At 46.4% G+C, this 17,786-nt stretch overlaps 1 protein-coding gene across 1 annotated transcript in view; it reads left to right on the top strand.

Annotated features, from left to right (window-relative positions):
* Positions 1-17,786, top strand: part of LOC139407154 (inaD-like protein) — a 294,625-nt gene that overhangs the window by 156,173 nt on the left and 120,666 nt on the right. Inside the window, 5 exon segments of the mRNA XM_071151082.1 lie at positions 1,276-1,390; positions 1,581-1,643; positions 2,694-2,804; positions 5,462-5,521; positions 10,209-10,314. Of these exon segments, the coding sequence (XP_071007183.1) occupies positions 1,276-1,390; positions 1,581-1,643; positions 2,694-2,804; positions 5,462-5,521; positions 10,209-10,314 (455 nt within the window).

The raw sequence follows: 17,786 nt of genomic DNA, 5'->3' as shown, positions 1-17,786 counted from the left end.
AAACCGTAGTCTGGCTTTTTTTATGGTGGTTTTAGAGCAGTGGCTTCTTCCTTGCTGAGCTGCCTTTCGGTTATGTCGATATAGGACTCGTTTTACTGTGGATATAGACACCTTTGTACCCGTTTCCTCCAACATCTTCACAAGGTCCTTTGCTGTTGTTCTGGGATTGATTTGCACTTTTCGCATCAAAGTACGTTCATCTCTAGGAGACAGAACGCATCTCCTTCCTGAACGGCTGTGTGGTCCATTGGTGTTTATACTTGCGTACTATTGTTTGTTCAGATGAACGTGGTACCTTCTGTGGTTTGGAAATTGCTCTCAAGGATGAACCAGACTTGTGGAGGTCTACAATTTTTTTTCTGAGGTCTTGGCTCTTCTTTTTGATTTTCCATGAGGTCAAGCAAAGAGGCACTGAGTTTGAAGGTAGGCCTTGAAATACATCCACAGGTACACCTCCAATTGACTCAAAGGATGTCAATTAGCCTATCAGAAGCTTCTAAAGCCATGATATAATTTTCTGGAATTTTCCAAGCTGTTTAAAGGCACAGTCAACTTAGTGTATGTAAACTTCTGACCCACTGGAATTGTGATACAGTGAATTATAAGTGAAGTAATCTGTCTGTAAACAATTGTTGGAAAACTGACTTGTATCATGCAAAAAGTAGATCTAACCGACTTGCCAAAACTATAGTTTGTTAACAAGAAATTTGTGGAGTGGTTGAAAATGAGTTTTAATGACTCCAACCTAAGTGTATGTAAACTTCCGACTTAAACTGTATATACATTGTCATTTTTTCTAATTATACATTTTTATGAGGTCCGAGACTCATCCTCATAATAGTTAGGGCCATGGTTGTGTGTGTGCCTGTCTCATCCCGGGAGCAGTCATGACTCATGAAGACTTTAATGAGCTGTTCTGCTACATAATGGATGTAGGCGAGATGCCTGAGTAATGGAGATCACAGGATTTGTGTGTGTGTGTACTTGTGTACGTCTGTGTGTGTGTACGTGCGTCTGTCTCTCTGCGTGTATGTGCACGTGCATCTGTCTCTTTCTCTCTCTCTCTCTCTCGTGTGTGTGTGTGTGTGTGTGTGTGTGTGTGTGTGTGTGTGTGTGTGTGTGTGTGTGTGTGTGTGTGTGTGTGTGTGTGTGTGTGTGTGTGTGTGTGTGTGTGTGTGTGTGTGTGTGTGTGTGTGTGTGTGTGTGTGTGTGTGTGTGTGTGTTTTCCCTCGTCTGTGTGTGAACTTACCCTGGCATGTGCCCACGTGCTTCCAGAGTGGAGGTGTGGCAGGAGGATGGCGAGTCTCTTGGCATCAGCATCGTGGGCGGGCACAGCGTCATCAAGAGACTGAAGAATGGAGAGGAACTCAAGGGCATCTTTATCAAACAGGTGACGCCGTGCTGACATTCTCCCTCCCTCGACTTTGAAGCCTTATACCAAATCAAGTGGTATCGTATCCTGTTTAGATCTTGTTTAAATCCCAGAATGTAGCTTTACATCTTTATATTGATTCAGAAATGTATCATAACTTGTATCTTTTTATTTAATTAATTAATTGAATTAATGAAATAAATTACAGGTACTGCCGGAGAGCCCAGCGGGACGCACTCGCTCCCTCAAGACTGGAGACAAGATAGCGCTAGCACAATGCTATAGCAGTGACACAGCATTGATACAGGAATGATACGGGAATGATACAGGAATGATGCGGGAATGCTACGGGAATGATACAGGAATGATACAGGAATGCTAATTCAACACTGTAGCAACGCTAGAGGAACACTACTTACCCTGCCATGTCTATGCTACAGAAACGCAAACCGCAAATTCCAGACAGGTTGGTGACCTCTGTTGTATCCTCTCCCCCACCCCCCTCTCTCCTTCTCCCTCTCCCTCTCTCTCTCTCTCTCTCTCTCTCTCTCTCTCTCTCTCTCTCTCTCTCTCTCTCTCTCTCTCTCTCCCCCTCTCTCTCTCTCTCTCCCCCCTCTCTCTCTCTCCCCCCCCCCTCTCTCTCTCTCCCCCCTCTCTCTCTCTCTCTCCCCCCTCTCTCTCTCTCCCCCCCTCTCTCTCTCTCTCTCTCCCCCCTCTCTCTCTCTCTCCCCCCTCTCACTCTCTTTTTCTCTCTCCCCCCTCTCTCTCTCTCTCTCCCCCCTCTCACTCTCTTTTTCTCTCTCTCCCCCACCCCCCTCTCTCCCTCTCCCTCTCTCTCCCTTTCTCTCTCTCTCTCTCCCCCCCTCTCTCTCTCTCTCCCCCCTCTCACTCTCTTTTTCTCTCTCTCCCCCCCCCTCTCTCTCTCTCTCTCTCCCTCTTTCGCACTCTCTCCTCTCTCTCTTTTTGTCGTGTTCTCTCTCTTTTGACCCCTTTTCTTATTCTTTCCTCTTTCCATCTCTATCCCCTTCCTCACCACTCAATCTCATGCCATCCCTTTTTCTTTCTGTATGTTCATTCCCGTCTCCTATCTCTTTCTCCTCTCCTCTCTTTCTCCTCTCCTCTCTCTCTCTTCCCCCTCTCCTCTCTCTTCCCCCTCTCCTCTCTCTTCCCCCTCTCCTCTCTCTTCCTCCTCTCTCTCTTCCTCCTCTCCTCTCTCTCTCTTCCCCCTCTCCTCTCTCTCTCTTCCCCCTCTCCTCTCTTTCTGTGTGCGTGTGTGCCTGTGTCTGTCTGTGTATGTTTGTGTGTATTGTGTGTGTGTCAGGTATCAGGTGTGGACCTCCAGAATGCCAGTCATGAGGAGGCAGTCCAGGTCATCAAGACAGCTCCCAGTCCCGTGGTCTTCATCGTTCAGAGCCTCTCTGCCACGCCAAGGGTAAACATACACCCCACACACACACACATGCAGCACAAATCATGACCCAACAAAATGTATTTCTATTTTTATATGCCTCAGATGCTCAAGCGTTTTCTTAGGGGATAGGCAGTTTATTGGTGGGCGTCTCTTCAGTGATACAGTGTTTCATGAATGTGTATCACTGTTGTAGTTCGTGGTGCCCCCTCTTTGCCTTAGAGAATTGGTTGTGTTTGCTCTGCGGCTTCTCTTCTAGGTTAGAATTTCTTGTAGTTGTTGTTATTTCAGCTGGTGCTTGGTGCATGAATGGAGTTTGACGTTCTTCCTTTCGCATGTCTATGTGTCTGTCTCTGTATGTGTGTGCGCGTTTGTCTGTGTTTGTCTGTCTTTGTGCTTGTCTGTCCGTATATGTGCGTGCGCGTTTGTCTATGTGTGTCTGTCTTTGTGCTTGTCTGTCCGTGTATGTGTGTGCGCGTTTGTCTGTGTGTGTCTGTCTTTGTGCTTGTCTGTCTGTGTATGTGTGCCTGTCTGTGTGGGTGTGTGTGTCTGTCTGTCTGTGTGCTTGTCTGTCTGTCTGTCCGTCTGTCTGTGTGCTTGTCTGTCTGTGTGCTTGTCTGTCTGTCTGTCTGTGTGCTTGTCTGTCTGTCTGTCTGTGTGCTTGTCTGTCTGTCTGTCTGTCTGTATGTGTGCTTGTCTGTCTGTGTGCTTGTCTGTCTGTGTGCTTGTCTGTCTGTCTGTCTGTGTGCTTGTCTGTCTGTCTGTCTGTGTGCTTGTCTGTCTGTGTCTGTTTGTCTGTCTGTCTGTGTGCTTGTCTGTCTGTCTGTCTGTGTGCTTGTCTGTCTGTCTGTGTGCTTGTCTGTCTGTCTGTGTGCTTGTCTGTCTGTCTGTGTGCTTGTCTGTCTGTCTGTGTGCTTGTCTGTCTGTCTGTGTGCTTGTCTGTCTGCCTGTGTGCTTGTCTGTCTGCCTGTGTGCTTGTCTCTCTGTCTGTGTGCTTGTCTGTCTGTGTGCTTGTCTGTCTGTCTGTGTGCTTTTCTGTCTGTCTGTGTGCTTGTCTGTCTGCCTGTTTGCTTGTCTGTCTGTCTGTGTGCTTGTCTGTCTGTCTGTGTGCTTGTCTGTCTGCCTGTGTGCTTGTCTGTCTGTGTGCTTGTCTGTCTGTCTGTCTGTGTGCTTGTCTGTCTGTCTGTGTGCTTGTCTGTCTGTGTCTGTCTGTCTGTCTGTGTGCTTGTCTGTCTGTCTGTGTGCTTGTCTGTCTGTCTGTCTGTGTGCTTGTCTGTCTGCCTGTGTGCTTGTCTGTATGTGTGCTTGTCTGTCTGCCTGTGTTCTTGTCTGTCTGTCTGTGTACTTGTCTGTCTGTCTGTCTGTGTGCTTGTCTGTCTGTCTGTGTGCTTGTCTGTCTGTCTGTGTGCTTGTCTGTGTCTATTTGTCTGTCTGTCTCTCTGTCTGTGTGCTTGTCTGTCTGTCTGTGTGCTTGTCTGTCTGTCTGTGTGCTTGTCTGTCTGCCTGTGTGCTTGTCTGTCTGCCTGTGTGCTTGTCTGTCTGTCTGTGTGCTTGTCTGTCTGTCTGTGTGCTTGTCTGTCTGTCTGTGTGCTTGTCTGTGTCTGTCTGTCTCTCTGTCTGTGTGCTTGTCTGTCTCTCTGTCTGTGTGCTTGTCTGTCTCTCTGTCTGTGTGCTTGTCTGTCTCTCTGTCTGTGTGCTTGTCTGTCTGTCTGTGTGCTTGTCTGTCTGTCTGTGTGCTTGTCTGTCTGCCTGTGTGCTTGTCTGTCTGTCTGTGTGCCTGTCTGTCTGTGTGCTTGTCTGTCTGTGCTTGTCTGTCTGCCTGTGTGCTTGTCTGTCTGTCTGTCTGTGTGCTTGTCTGTCTGTGTGCTTGTCTGTCTGTGTGCTTGTCTGTCTGCCTGTGTGCTTGTCTGTCTGTCTGTGTGCTTGTCTGTGTGTGCTTGCCTGTCTGTCTGTCTGTCTGTCTGTCTGTGTGCTTGTCTGCCTGCCTGCCTGTCTGTCTGTCTGTCTGTGTGCTTGTCTGTCTGTCTGTGTGCTTGTCTGTGTCTATTTGTCTGTCTGTCTCTCTGTCTGTGTGCTTGTCTGTCTGTCTGTGTGCTTGTCTGTCTGTCTGTGTGCTTGTCTGTCTGTCTGTGTGCTTGTCTGTCTGCCTGTGTGCTTGTCTGTCTGCCTGTGTGCTTGTCTGTCTGTCTGTGTGCTTGTCTGTCTGTCTGTGTGCTTGTCTGTCTGTCTGTGTGCTTGTCTGTGTCTGTCTGTCTGTCTCTCTGTCTGTGTGCTTGTCTGTCTCTCTGTCTGTGTGCTTGTCTGTCTGTCTGTGTGCTTGTCTGTGTCTGTCTGTCTGTCTCTCTGTCTGTGTGCTTGTCTGTCTCTCTGTCTGTGTGCTTGTCTGTCTGTCTGTGTGCTTGTCTGTCTGTCTGTGTGCTTGTCTGTCTGTGTGCTTGTCTGTCTGCCTGTGTGCTTGTCTGTCTGTCTGTGTGCTTGTCTGTGTGTGCTTGCCTGTCTGTGTGCTTGTCTGTCTGCCTGTGTGCTTGTCTGTCTGTCTGTGTGCTTGTCTGTGTGTGCTTGCCTGCCTGTCTGCCTGTCTGTCTGTGTGCTTGTCTGCCTGCCTGTCTGTCTGTCTGTCTGTGTGCTTGTCTGCCTGCCTGCCTGTCTGTCTGTCTGTCTGCATGTCTTTCTCTTTCCAGCCTGTCTCACTAACGGGGCCCAGTTACAGAAAACACAAGGCAAAGAGCAGAGTCATGCCGGTAAGCAGCCACACACTTTCTGAGGACATTTGATGGTGGTGAAAATGTCACAGGCTTGGTTATAACTTTTAAAATATGTTTATTAGGACTGACCCCAATTAGTCGGCTGGCCGATTGTGTGGTCGATCGGCAGTTGGTCGACCAAGATTTCTTTGGTCGAGCTTTAGCTGTGTGTATATATATATCTATATATATATATATATATATATATATATATATATATATATATAATGGTGCACAAGACACCTGTCTGAGTGGACTGATCCATTGTGGAGGCCTTTGGGATGGCACAGTCTAAGTCTTGTGCTACTGAAATTATATATGGTTATATTACATAAGAACAATGAGTCAACACTAATACAAATAATATTATTTAATAACAAATGTGCTTTCTCCCGCATTGGATAGCGGTCGCTGTCCGCGGTTCTGAAACACATCAGTGCTCTGTTGAATTGGAGCCTTTTCCTAGACCATGTTGCTATGAGCATAATAGCAAAGTTAACCAGCATATTGGTGTTAAGAAAACAATGCAGTTGAGGCAGCAGCAGAATAAGGAGATGAGAAAACAACCCCAACTTAATTAGGTCAATAGCCTAACTGTTAAATGTGCCTGGCTTTATAAATCATCAATATACTGTATCGACAGAAATGAGACTGATCCTGCTCCTGTTGCCTGTTTGAGTGTTTAACGACCTGCTGACTCCGTGAGCACCAAACTTCACACAACTAGTAAATCATTTGACAAAAGTGTCTGTTTTTAATCTTTGCTTTGCTGTAATAAAGGCTTTACCCTTCTTTTTGTTAGAACAGCCTTTTCCAAATGGTCAGAAAAATAATGTTTATAATAACAATAATAACGCTCCTTTTTCTTGATCTCCTTCTTATTGTTATTATGATCATCATTATAATAATAAGTAATGTCATTATCATTAGTAGGGTTAGTATAGCACCACCATGTCATTATCATTAGTAGGGTTAGTATAGCAGCCTTGTATAACCACCATTGATCTAAGAGCCTAAGAGCCCATCCTGTTTAGTCTTAATACCGTATCTTACTGAGGCCTATATTTCAAAACTTACATAGGCTACTGTATCAATCAATCATTAATTTGTTCATGTCATCACACAGCATACGAGCCATTCATGATTTGAAATGCAATCAAGCATTTGGTTTTAAAATACAATAAAGCAAGCCATGAATAATTAGCTTAAACAATAAATAAACCGCTCCATTTCCGAATGAATGTGACTGTTTTTAGTCTTTGCTGTAATAAATGCTTAACAAAGAAAACATTACAACAGACTCTCTGGCACACTTATAATTTATGAGTGTTTACATTGTTCCAAACGCTCAGGGAAATGATATTGTATTCTATACAGCAGCTGTTTGGCAGAGACATAATATACACGCAGCGCTTTCTTGATCTCCAGAATTTTCCACAACTAGTCAAATTTATTCCACACATCCGACTTCCCCTTTACCTCCTGAGCAACCAGTAAACATTCCCCGGTTCAACTTTGTCACTTCTTCTGCATCCATTTTTCTGTCACAAGTTTGTTATAACTGTCGTGACTTTCATTAATCTGATGACTGTTATTTATCTAATCCACTAACTATGTTTAATTGTTATCCGATTTAAAGTAAGCATGTAACAATTAACTCATTAGGATTTGGTGCACCATGATCGTGGTTGTTTAAAGAGTTTCGATCTCCCGAATTAAACTCTAAAGGTCTTTACCTATCACATTCATAAAATAGTCAACTTATTAATCATAACCTCGTATCATATCATCATTCTGAACAGTCGTAGCCTCCTGCATCTGCAAAAAACCCAACCTTACTTGTGATTCAGTACTACACAAATTGGTTTAATTATTTATTTACTAGCTAACTAAATGATAACACAGGATAAACATACACACTGTTAAGGTTTTCTTCTGGTGAAGGAGAGGCGGACCAAAATGCAGCGTGGTTATTTCGATACATGTTTAATAACAGATAAACACGAACAATACAAAACAATAAACGTAACGTGAAAACCTAAACAGCCTTATCTGGTGCAAACAAACACTGAGACAGGAACAATCACCCACGAAACACTCAAAGAATATGGCTGCCTAAATATGGTTCCCAATCAGAGACAACGATAAACACCTGCCTCTGATTGAGAACCACTCCAGGCAGCCATAGACTATTCTAGACAACCCCACTAACCACAATCCCATGACCTACAAAAACCCCAAGACAAAACACACCACATAAATAACCCATGTCACACCCTGGCCTGACCAAAATAATAAAGAAAACACAAAATACTAAAACCAGGGCGTGACACACACTTAATACATTTAGAAACAGGTCCCTAGCAGACTGACACAATAGAGATGGAGAGAGACAGAGAAAGAGGCACATATCGTTGGTACATTTTAGAAACTACTCTCACAGTAATCATGTACTTTGCACACAGACCGCCGCCCGTTTGGAGTAAGAAATCATGAATGTATTTACGTGTAAATGCCTTGGTTCGCTGTGTAGTCTTGAACAGAACTACAGAGTTGATTTCCCTTCCATTCTCTCCTGAAGCTGCCTCTTTGAAGATAGGCTAGCCAGCCATGTCGATGGTTCCCATTGGTTGATGAGAGTAGCATACTACGGTGATTTGAGAAGAGTAGTAGAGTGGTCCCACCTAATTTCGCTTTTCTATATACTCTACTTAGGACAGCTAATCAGCCGTACCAGTGATTTTTCGGTAGGTGATGTTATCGTCCCTACCTAGTGTTGAGAGTTCAAACTACTTTGGAGGTGAGCTGCAGCTACACGCCTCTCTGGTCTGATATGTTAATTCTTAACCCCTCATTTTATACAGTTCTTCAAAAGGGGTGGTTCATCAAGCTGACACGCTCTCTCAAAGGAGTGGTAACTACTCACTTGTACAAAGTTATAGAAACAATTTCCTATTATAGTTTCTAAGATCACATCCCTCTCTTAACAAAAACACTCAGCGTTTGTCATATTTCATACACAACATAGAGGATGGACACTTCACACATAGTGTGTATACTTTTCAAGTTACAGTATTTCCTTTATAACATTTTTAATGACATCACAAAATAACAACCCAAATGACATTACTTTAAATTGTTTAACTTGGGTCAAACGTTTCGGGTAGCCTTCCACAAGCTTCCCACAATAAGTTGGTTGAATTTTGGCCCATTCTTCCAGACAGAGCTGGTGTAACTGAGTCAGGTTTGTAGGCCTCCTTGCTCGCACACGCTTTTTCAGTTCTGCCCACAAATGTTCTATAGGATTGAGGTCAGGGCTTTGTGATGACCACTCCAATACCTTGACTTTGTTGTCCTTAAGCCATTTTGCCTCAACTTTGGAAGTATGCCTGGGGTCATTGTCCATTTGGAAGACGCATTTGCGACCAAGCTTTAACTTCCTGACTGATGTCTTGAGACGTTGCTTCATATAGTTGATTTGGTTAAAACAAATAGGATGTGTCTATATATGGAAAAAATACATGTTTTAAAATGTTGACCAATAGATTGGTCGAAAGAACAGACGACTCTTGGTCAACCCAAACTTCTTTTAGTCAGGGACAGCCCTATTGTTTATTACCTTGTATTTCTTTTTAAGTTACCAGGACGAAAGGAGGGAGGGAGGAAGGAATCTCATCCCTCTAAAAGTGCCTTAGTGAGCCTAGCTTGATGAGAACAGTCCGTCTGCAATTAACCTTTAATCATTTGGCTTAATAGACCCAGATCTATTAGCGTCACGTCCAACTCTGGAGGATGGAGGGCTGTTAAGCACAATTCATTTGCGGTTTAATTACATTGAGATCATATGTCCCGAGTTGAACTGGATACTTCAGTATATATCTCCCTTTGGATAATGTTTGATATGTAAAGTGCATTAGATGGATGGGGAAATGACATTAGGGAACGTTGAGGAATAGACCCCATTTAGAGGTCTGAGAAGGCAGACAAGGAGCCCATTCATGTACTGCACAGTTACATTTCCCAAATGCTTTAGTTCAATAGAGAGGTGCTGGAGTGCTGCCTGGCACCAAACACACCACACTTCATCTTTTCCCCTGTCATCTACTACCCCTCCTGGAGGCCCTCATCCTTTCCCCTGTCGTCTCCTACCCCTCCTGGAGGCCCTCATCCTTTCCCCTGTCGTCTCCTACCCCTCCTGGAGGCCCTCATCCTTTCCCCTGTCGTCTCCTACCCCTCCTGGAGGCCCTCATCCTTTCCCTTGTCGTCTCCTACCCCTCCTGGAGGCCCTCATCCTTTCCCCTGTCGTCTCCTACCCCTCCTGGAGGCCCTCATCCTTTCCCTTGTCGTCTCCTACCCCTCCTGGAGGCCCTCATCCTTTCCCTTGTCGTCTCCTACCCCTCCTGGAGGCCCTCTCTCTTTTCTCTCGTCTTTTTTCTCTCCAGCTTCTCTTTATGATGTTTCCAAGGACAGGGTCACATCTTCTCTTGGGTGAACACTTCCTCTTGCAGAGAGTTAAAAGTTCAAGTCAGCTGTCCAGTTCCTGGTGCAGATGAATGGCAGGAGAGGAAGGAAGCCGTTTTAGACTGTGTCAGGGATGGACAGCGTTGGTCCCAGAGTGCTGCAGGTCCAGAGTTGCCCACTTCCTAATCTACACGTCATATCTTTGGTTTCCCCCCCCCTGCAGAAAGCAGAAGTAGGAGGTGCCCCTCCCCCGATGAGACTCCCCCCGCCTTACCGGCCACCCGGTCAGCTGATAGAGGACCAGGACGAAGAGTTGGAGGGAGTCAAAGGTCAGTGTCTATTCTCTTGACCAATCGGAAACTGTGTTGTTGGGTACATCCGATCTCTTCCCTCGTCTCATTCACGCCTCATAAGCATGTTGAAATTCTGTTGACTTGTGCATGGATCTTCTCAGTAATGACTGCCAGTGAAAACACTTTCTTGCTGTGTGTATATAGGCCTTAAAGGGATATCTCAAGGCAATGCTACCAAATACTAATTGAGTGTATGTACACTTGGAATGTGATGAAAGAAATAAAAGCTGAAAGAAATAATTCTCTCTACTATTATTCGGACATTTCACATTCTTAAAATAAAGTGGTGATCCTAACTGACCTAAGACAGGGAATTTTTACCAGGATTAAATGTCAGAAATTGTGAAAAACTGAATTTAAATGTATTTGGCTAAGGTGTATGTAAACTTCCGACTTCAACTGTATGTGAACCACCGTTTCATCTCGTGTGTGTGTGTGTGGAAGCTTATGTGAATAACCTTTGCCTCTCGTGTGTGTGCATGTGTTTGCAAGCTTGTGTGTGTGACTGGTCATTTCTGGATACACGTGTGTGTGTGTGCATGTTTGTGTACGTGCGTTACATGCCTAACCCGTGCATGTTACATGCCTAACCCTTAGCGTGTTACATACCTAACCCTTAGCGTGTTACATACCTAACCCTTAGCATGTTACATGCCACACCCTTAGTGTGTTACGTGCCTAACCCTTAGCGTGTTACATGCCTAACGTGTTACATGCCTAACCTGTGCATGTTACATGCCTAGCCTGTGCGTGTTACATGCCTAACCCGTGCATGTTACATGCCTAACCCTTAGTGTGTTACATGCCTAACCGTTAGCGTGTTACATGCCTAACCGTTAGCGTGTTACATGCCTAACCCTTAGCATGTTACATGCCTAACCCTTAGCGTGTTACATGCCTAAAGTGTTACATGGCTAACCCTTAGCGGGTTACATGCCTAACGTGTTACATGCCTAACCCGTGCGTGTTACATGCCTAACCCGTGCATGTTACATGCCTAACCCGTGCATGTTACATGCCTAACCCGTGCATGTTACATGCCTAACGTGTTACATGCCTAACCCTTAGCGTGTTACATGCCTAACCCTTAGCGTGTTACATGCCTAACCCGTACGTGTTACATGCCTAACCCGTACGTGTTACATGCCTAACCCGTACGTGTTACATGCCTAACCCGTATGTGTTACATGCCTAACCCGTGTGTGTTACGTGCCTAACCCATATGTGTTGCGTGCCTAACCTTAGCGTGTTACATGCCTAATGTGTCACATGCCTAAATCGTGCGTGTTACGTGCCTAACCCTTAGCATGTTACGTGCCTAACCCTTAGCGTGTTACGTGCCTAACCCTTAGCGTGTTACATGCCTAACCCTTAGCGTGTTACATGCCTAACCCGTGCCTTACATGCCTAACCCTTAGCGTGTTACATGCCTAACCCTTAGCGTATTGCATGCCTAACCCGTGCGTGTTACATGCCTAACCTGTATGTGGTACATGCCTAACCCATGCGTGTTACGTGCCTAACCCGTATGTGCTACATGCCTAACCCTTAGCGTGTTACATGCCTAACGTGTTACATGCCTAACCCTTAGCGTGTTACATGCCTAACGTGTTACATGCCTAACCCTTAGCGTGTTACATGCCTAATCCGTGAGTGTTACATGCCTAACCCGTATGTGTTACATGCCTAACCCGTGCGTGTTACATGCCTTAGCTGTATGTGTTACATGCCTAACCCTTAGCGTGTTACATGCCTAACGTGTTACATGCCTAACCCATACGTGTTACATGCCTAACCCTTAGCGTGTTACATGCCTAACCCGTACGTGTTACATGCCTAACCCATACATGTTACATGCCTAACCCGTGCGTGTTACGTGCCTAACGTGTTACATGCCTAACCCGTACGTGTTACATGCCTAACCCTTAGCGTGTTACATGCCTAACCCTTAGCGTGTTACATGCCTAACCTGTACGTGTTACATGCCTAACCCATACGTGTTACATGCCTAACCCGTGCGTGTTACATGCCTAACCCGTGCGTGTTACGTGCCTAACCCTTAGCGTCTTACGTGCCTAAGCCTTAGCGTCTTACGTGCCTAAGCCTTAGCGTCTTACGTGCCTAAGCCTTAGCGTCTTACGTGCCTAACCCTTAGCGTCTTACGTGCCTAACCCTTAGCGTCTTACGTGCCTAACCCTTAGCGTCTTACATGCCTAACCCTTAGCGTGTTACATGCCTAACCCGTGTGTGTTACATGCCTAACCCTTAGCGTCTTACATGCCCAACCCTTAGCGTGTTACATGCCTAACCCGTGTGTGTTACATGCCTAACCCGCGTGTGTTACATGCCTAACCCTTAGCGTGTTACATGCCTAACCCGTGCGTGTTACGTTCCTAACCCTTAGCGTGTTACGTGCCTAACCCTTAGGGTGTTACGTGCCTAACCCTTAGGGTGTTACGTGCCTAACCCTTAGCGTCTTACATGCCTAACCATTAGCATGTTACATGCCTAACCCGTGTGTGTTACATGCCTAACCCGTGTGTGTTACATGCCTAACCCGTGTGTGTTACATGCCTAACCCGTGTGTGTTACATGCCTAACCCGTGCGTGTTACATTCCTAACCCGTACGTGTTACATGCCTAACCCGTGCGTGTTACATGCCTGACGTGTACGTGTTACATGCCTAACCCATATGTGTTACATGCCTAACCCGTACGTGTTACGTGCCTAACCCGTGCATGTTACGTTCCTAACACTTAGCGTGTTACGTGCCTAACCCTTAGGGTGTTACGTGCCTAACCCTTAGCGTCTTACGTGCCTAACCCTTAGCGTCTTACGTGCCTAACCCTTAGCGTCTTACATGCCTAACCCTTAGCGTGTTACATGCCTAACCCGTGTGTGTTACATGCCTAACCCTTAGCGTCTTACATGCCTAACCCTTAGCGTGTTACATGCCTAACCCGTGTGTGTTACATGCCTAACCCGTGTGTGTTACATGCCTAACCCTTAGCGTCTTACATGCCTAACCCTTAGCGTGTTACGTGCCTAACCCGTACGTGTTACGTGCCTAACCCGTGCGTGTTACGTTCCTAACACTTAGCGTGTTACGTGCCTAACCCTTAGGGTGTTACGTGCCTAACCCTTAGGGTGTTACGTGCCTAACCCTTAGCGTCTTACATGCCTAACCCTTAGCGTGTTACATGCCTAACCCGTGTGTGTTACATGCTTAAACCGTGTGTGTTACATGCCTAACCTGTGCGTGTTACATGCCTAACCCGTACATGCTACATGCCTAACCCGTGCGTGTTACATGCCTGACGTGTTACATGCCTAACCCTTAGCGTGTTACATGCCCAACCCGTGCATGTTACATGCCTAACCCGTGCATGTTACTTGCCTAACGTGTTACATGCCGAACCCTAAGCGTGTTACATGCCCAACCCATGCATGTTACATGCCTAACCCGTGCATGTTACATGCCTGACGTGTTACATGCCTAACCCTTAGCGTGTTACATGCCTAACCCGTACGTGTTACATGCATAACCCGTACGCGTTACGTGCCTAACCCGTATGTGTTACGTGCCTAACCCGTATGTGTTACGTGCCTAACCCGTACGTGTTATGTGCCTAACCCGTATGTGTTACATGCCTAACCCGTATGTGTTACGTGCCTAACCCGTATGTGTTACGTGCCTAACCCGTACGTGTTATGTGCCTAACCCGTATGTGTTACATGCCTAACCCGTATGTGTTACGTGCCTAACCCGTACGTGTTACGTGCCTAACCCGTATGTGTTACATGCCTAACCCGTGCGTGTTACGTGCCTAACCCGTATGTGTTACGTGCCTAACCCTTAGCGTGTTACATGCCTAACGTGTTACGTGCCTAACCCGTGCGTGTTACGTGCCTAACAATGCGTGTTACATGCCTAACCCTTAGCGTGTTACATTTCTAACCCGTGCGTGTTACATGTCTAGCCAGTCTGAATCAATCACTTCACTCTGACTGATAGGATCTCATGCGTTAGCAGTGGCTGCATGTGTCCCAAATGGTAGCCTATTCCCCACATAGTGCACTACTTTGGACCAGAGCCTGGTCCAGGCTATAGTGCACTATATAGGGGATAGAGTGCCTCTTTGGGACGTAGACTTGTATTAGCAGGGGGTCTGACTGACTTAAGTCCCCCCTGACTCCTTTCCTGCCCCAGTTATCCACTTCTTCTGTTCAATCAGATGGTTAAACACTGATCTGAGATCAGGACCACAGTGGAAAGGACTTGCTTGGGGGAACAGCCACGGCATACTGATTCCACACCTGGATTCAAATAATATTCGCAATCTTTCCAAAACCTTGAGTGTTTGCTCTAGGCTGGGGTTTTCTGCTTTGTGAGCATGCTATTGGTCCGTTAAGACAGACTAGCTCAATCGAGCACAGATAAAGCCATTTGAAATGATTTTTAATAGTATCTGAACCCTGGTGTTCCTTGATGGGAAGTCATCGTGGAAATGAAGATGTAAATCCTGCAATAAGACAGGAGGCTGTTTGTCTATATTTAGGCTACTATACGTGGAGGGGTTCTGATCGAGGCCTGTGTTGGGATGTAATCCCAAGCTATACACAGAGACCTGTCCTTATAGGCTACAAGGCAGCACTCTACAGCTAGTGTAGTCAAGTTTTGAAACTAAAATAGTGTTTCTGATTGGACAAGTCATGGTAATCCCTCCCAGTTTCACTCCCGTTTTCTTCCGTTTGGTGCCTAATGAATACACCCCTGGTGTCCCAGGTCTGAATCAGTCCCTGATAAGAGGGCTCATATCCCTGATCTAACTTCATATTTATTTACTGCATATTGAGTATTGTGTTCTCCATGTCCACCTGGGGTTGTTGACAGTGTGAGTCCCAAATGAAACCCTATTGCCTATAGTGAACTACTGAGCCCATAGGGCTTTGGTAGTGCATTACATAGGGAATAGCAGTACATTATATGGGGAATAGCAGTACATTATATGGGGAATAGCAGTGCCTTATATGGGGAATAGCAGTGCATTTTATGGGGAATAGCAGTACATTATATGGGGAATAGCAGTGAATTATATGGGGAATAGTAGTGCATTATATGGGGAATAGTAGTGCATTATATGGGGAATAGTAGTGGATTTTATGGGGAATAGCAGTGCATTTTATGGGGAATAGCAGTACATTATATGGGGAAAAGCAGTACATTTTATGGGGAATAGCAGTGCATTTTATGGGGAATAGCAGTACATTATATGGGGAATAGCAGTGAATTATATGGGGAATAGCAGTGCATTATATGGGGAATAGTAGTGCATTATATGGGGAATAGTAGTGCATTATATGGGGAATAGTAGTGGATTATATGGGGAATAGTAGTGGATTTTATGGGGAATAGCAGTGCATTTTATGGGGAATAGCAGTACATTTTATGGGGAATAGCAGTACATTATATGGGGAAAAGCAGTACATTTTATGGGGAATAGCAGTGCATTATATGGGGAATAGTAGTGGATTTTATGGGGAATAGCAGTGCCTTACATAGGGAATAGCAGTGCCTTACATAGGGAATAGCACTGCATTACATTATTTTATTTTATTTTACCTTTATTTAACTAGGCAAGTCAGTTGAGAACAAATTCAATGACGGCCTAAGAACAGTGGGTTAACTGCATGTTCAGCAGCTCGGGGATTTGAACTTGCAACCTTCCGCCCCTACACTCTAACCACTAGGCTACCCTGCCACCGCTACACTCTAACCACTAGGCTACCCTGCCGCCCCTACACTCTAACCACTAGGCTACCCTGCCGCCCCTACACTCTAACCACTAGGCTACCCTGCCGCCCCTACACTCTAACCACTAGGCTACCCTGCCACCCCTACACTCTAACCACTAGGCTACCCTGCCGCCCCCACACTCTAACCACTAGGCTACCCTGCCACCGCTACACTCTAACCACTAGGCTACCCTGCCGCCCCTACACTCTAACCACTAGGCTACCCTGCCGCCCCTACACTCTAACCACTAGGCTACCCTGCCGCCCCTACACTCTAACCACTAGGCTACCCTGCCGCCCCTACACTCTAACCACTAGGCTACCCTGCCGCCCCTACACTCTAACCACTAGGCTACCCTGCCGCCCCCACACTCTAACCACTAGGCTACCCTGCCGCCCCCACACTCTAACCACTAGGCTACCCTGCCGCCCCCACACTCTAACCACTAGGCTACCCTGCCGCCCCTACACTCTAACCACTAGGCTACCCTGCCGCCCCTACACTCTAACCACTAGGCTACCCTGCCGCCCCTACACTCTAACCACTAGGCTACCCTGCCGCCCCTACACTCTAACCACTAGGCTACCCTGCCACCCCTACACTCTAACCACTAGGCTACCCTGCCGCCCCCACACTCTAACCACTAGGCTACCCTGCCGCCCCTACACTCTAACCACTAGGCTACCCTGCCGCCCCTACACTCTAACCACTAGGCTACCCTGCCGCCCCTACACTCTAACCACTAGGCTACCCTGCCGCCCCTACACTCTAACCACTAGGCTACCCTGCCGCCCCTACACTCTAACCACTAGGCTACCCTGCCGCCCCTACACTCTAACCACTAGGCTACCCTGCCGCCCCCACACTCCCCTACAATTTCTCATGAATGTGGTCGGCTGAAATTTAGTAATACTAGACATTTTGAAATCGCTACTCAAACTACTATCAGATAATTGCTATCAGGCAGGCACTTTGAATAGACCTCTTTTTAAATGCCCTCCATTATAGCCCTAATATCATTGTTAAATTGTCGTAAACATTGTTCTATCAAATGGGCGAGGCCCAATAACCACACAAAACATCCTCAATCCATTCAACCTTGAGATGTACGTCCCTGATTTATAGGCTCTGGGCTGGCAAGGGCTTTTGGCCTGAAGTCTGTTTGTGGTCGCTGTCGTGTGTGTCTGTGTCGACACACACACAAACACACACACACACACCTGCGAAGGCTTCTGGGCTGAACTGGTGTGTGTGTGTGTTGAATCGATGTGTGCAGCGTTGCAGTGAATGAATGCCACCATCCAGGCTGTATCACATCTGGCCGTGATTGGGAGTCCCATAGGGTGGCGCACAATTGGCCCAGCGTCGTCTGGGTTTGGCCGGGGTAGGTCGTCTTTGTAATTAAGAATTTGTTCTTATTTGTGGAACTATACTGGATCTGAGTACAAATAGGGGCTAGGGGTCTAGGATTAGGGGCCTGGGTTAAGGGTAGGGGACTAGGATTAGGGGGCTGGGTTAAGGGTAGGGGACTAGGATTAGGGGGCTGGGTTAAGGGTAGGGGACTAGGTTTAGGGTCCTGGGTTAAGGGTAAGAGGCTAGGGGACTAGGATTAGGGGCCTGGGTTAAGGGTAGCGGACTAGGATTAGGGGC

This window comes from Oncorhynchus clarkii, chromosome 1, assembly GCF_045791955.1.
Source record: "Oncorhynchus clarkii lewisi isolate Uvic-CL-2024 chromosome 1, UVic_Ocla_1.0, whole genome shotgun sequence".
In the NCBI taxonomy this organism is placed as follows: Eukaryota; Metazoa; Chordata; class Actinopteri; order Salmoniformes; family Salmonidae; genus Oncorhynchus; species Oncorhynchus clarkii.
Note: the sequence above shows the minus strand (reverse complement) of the source record. Positions and strands in the feature narration are given on the sequence as shown.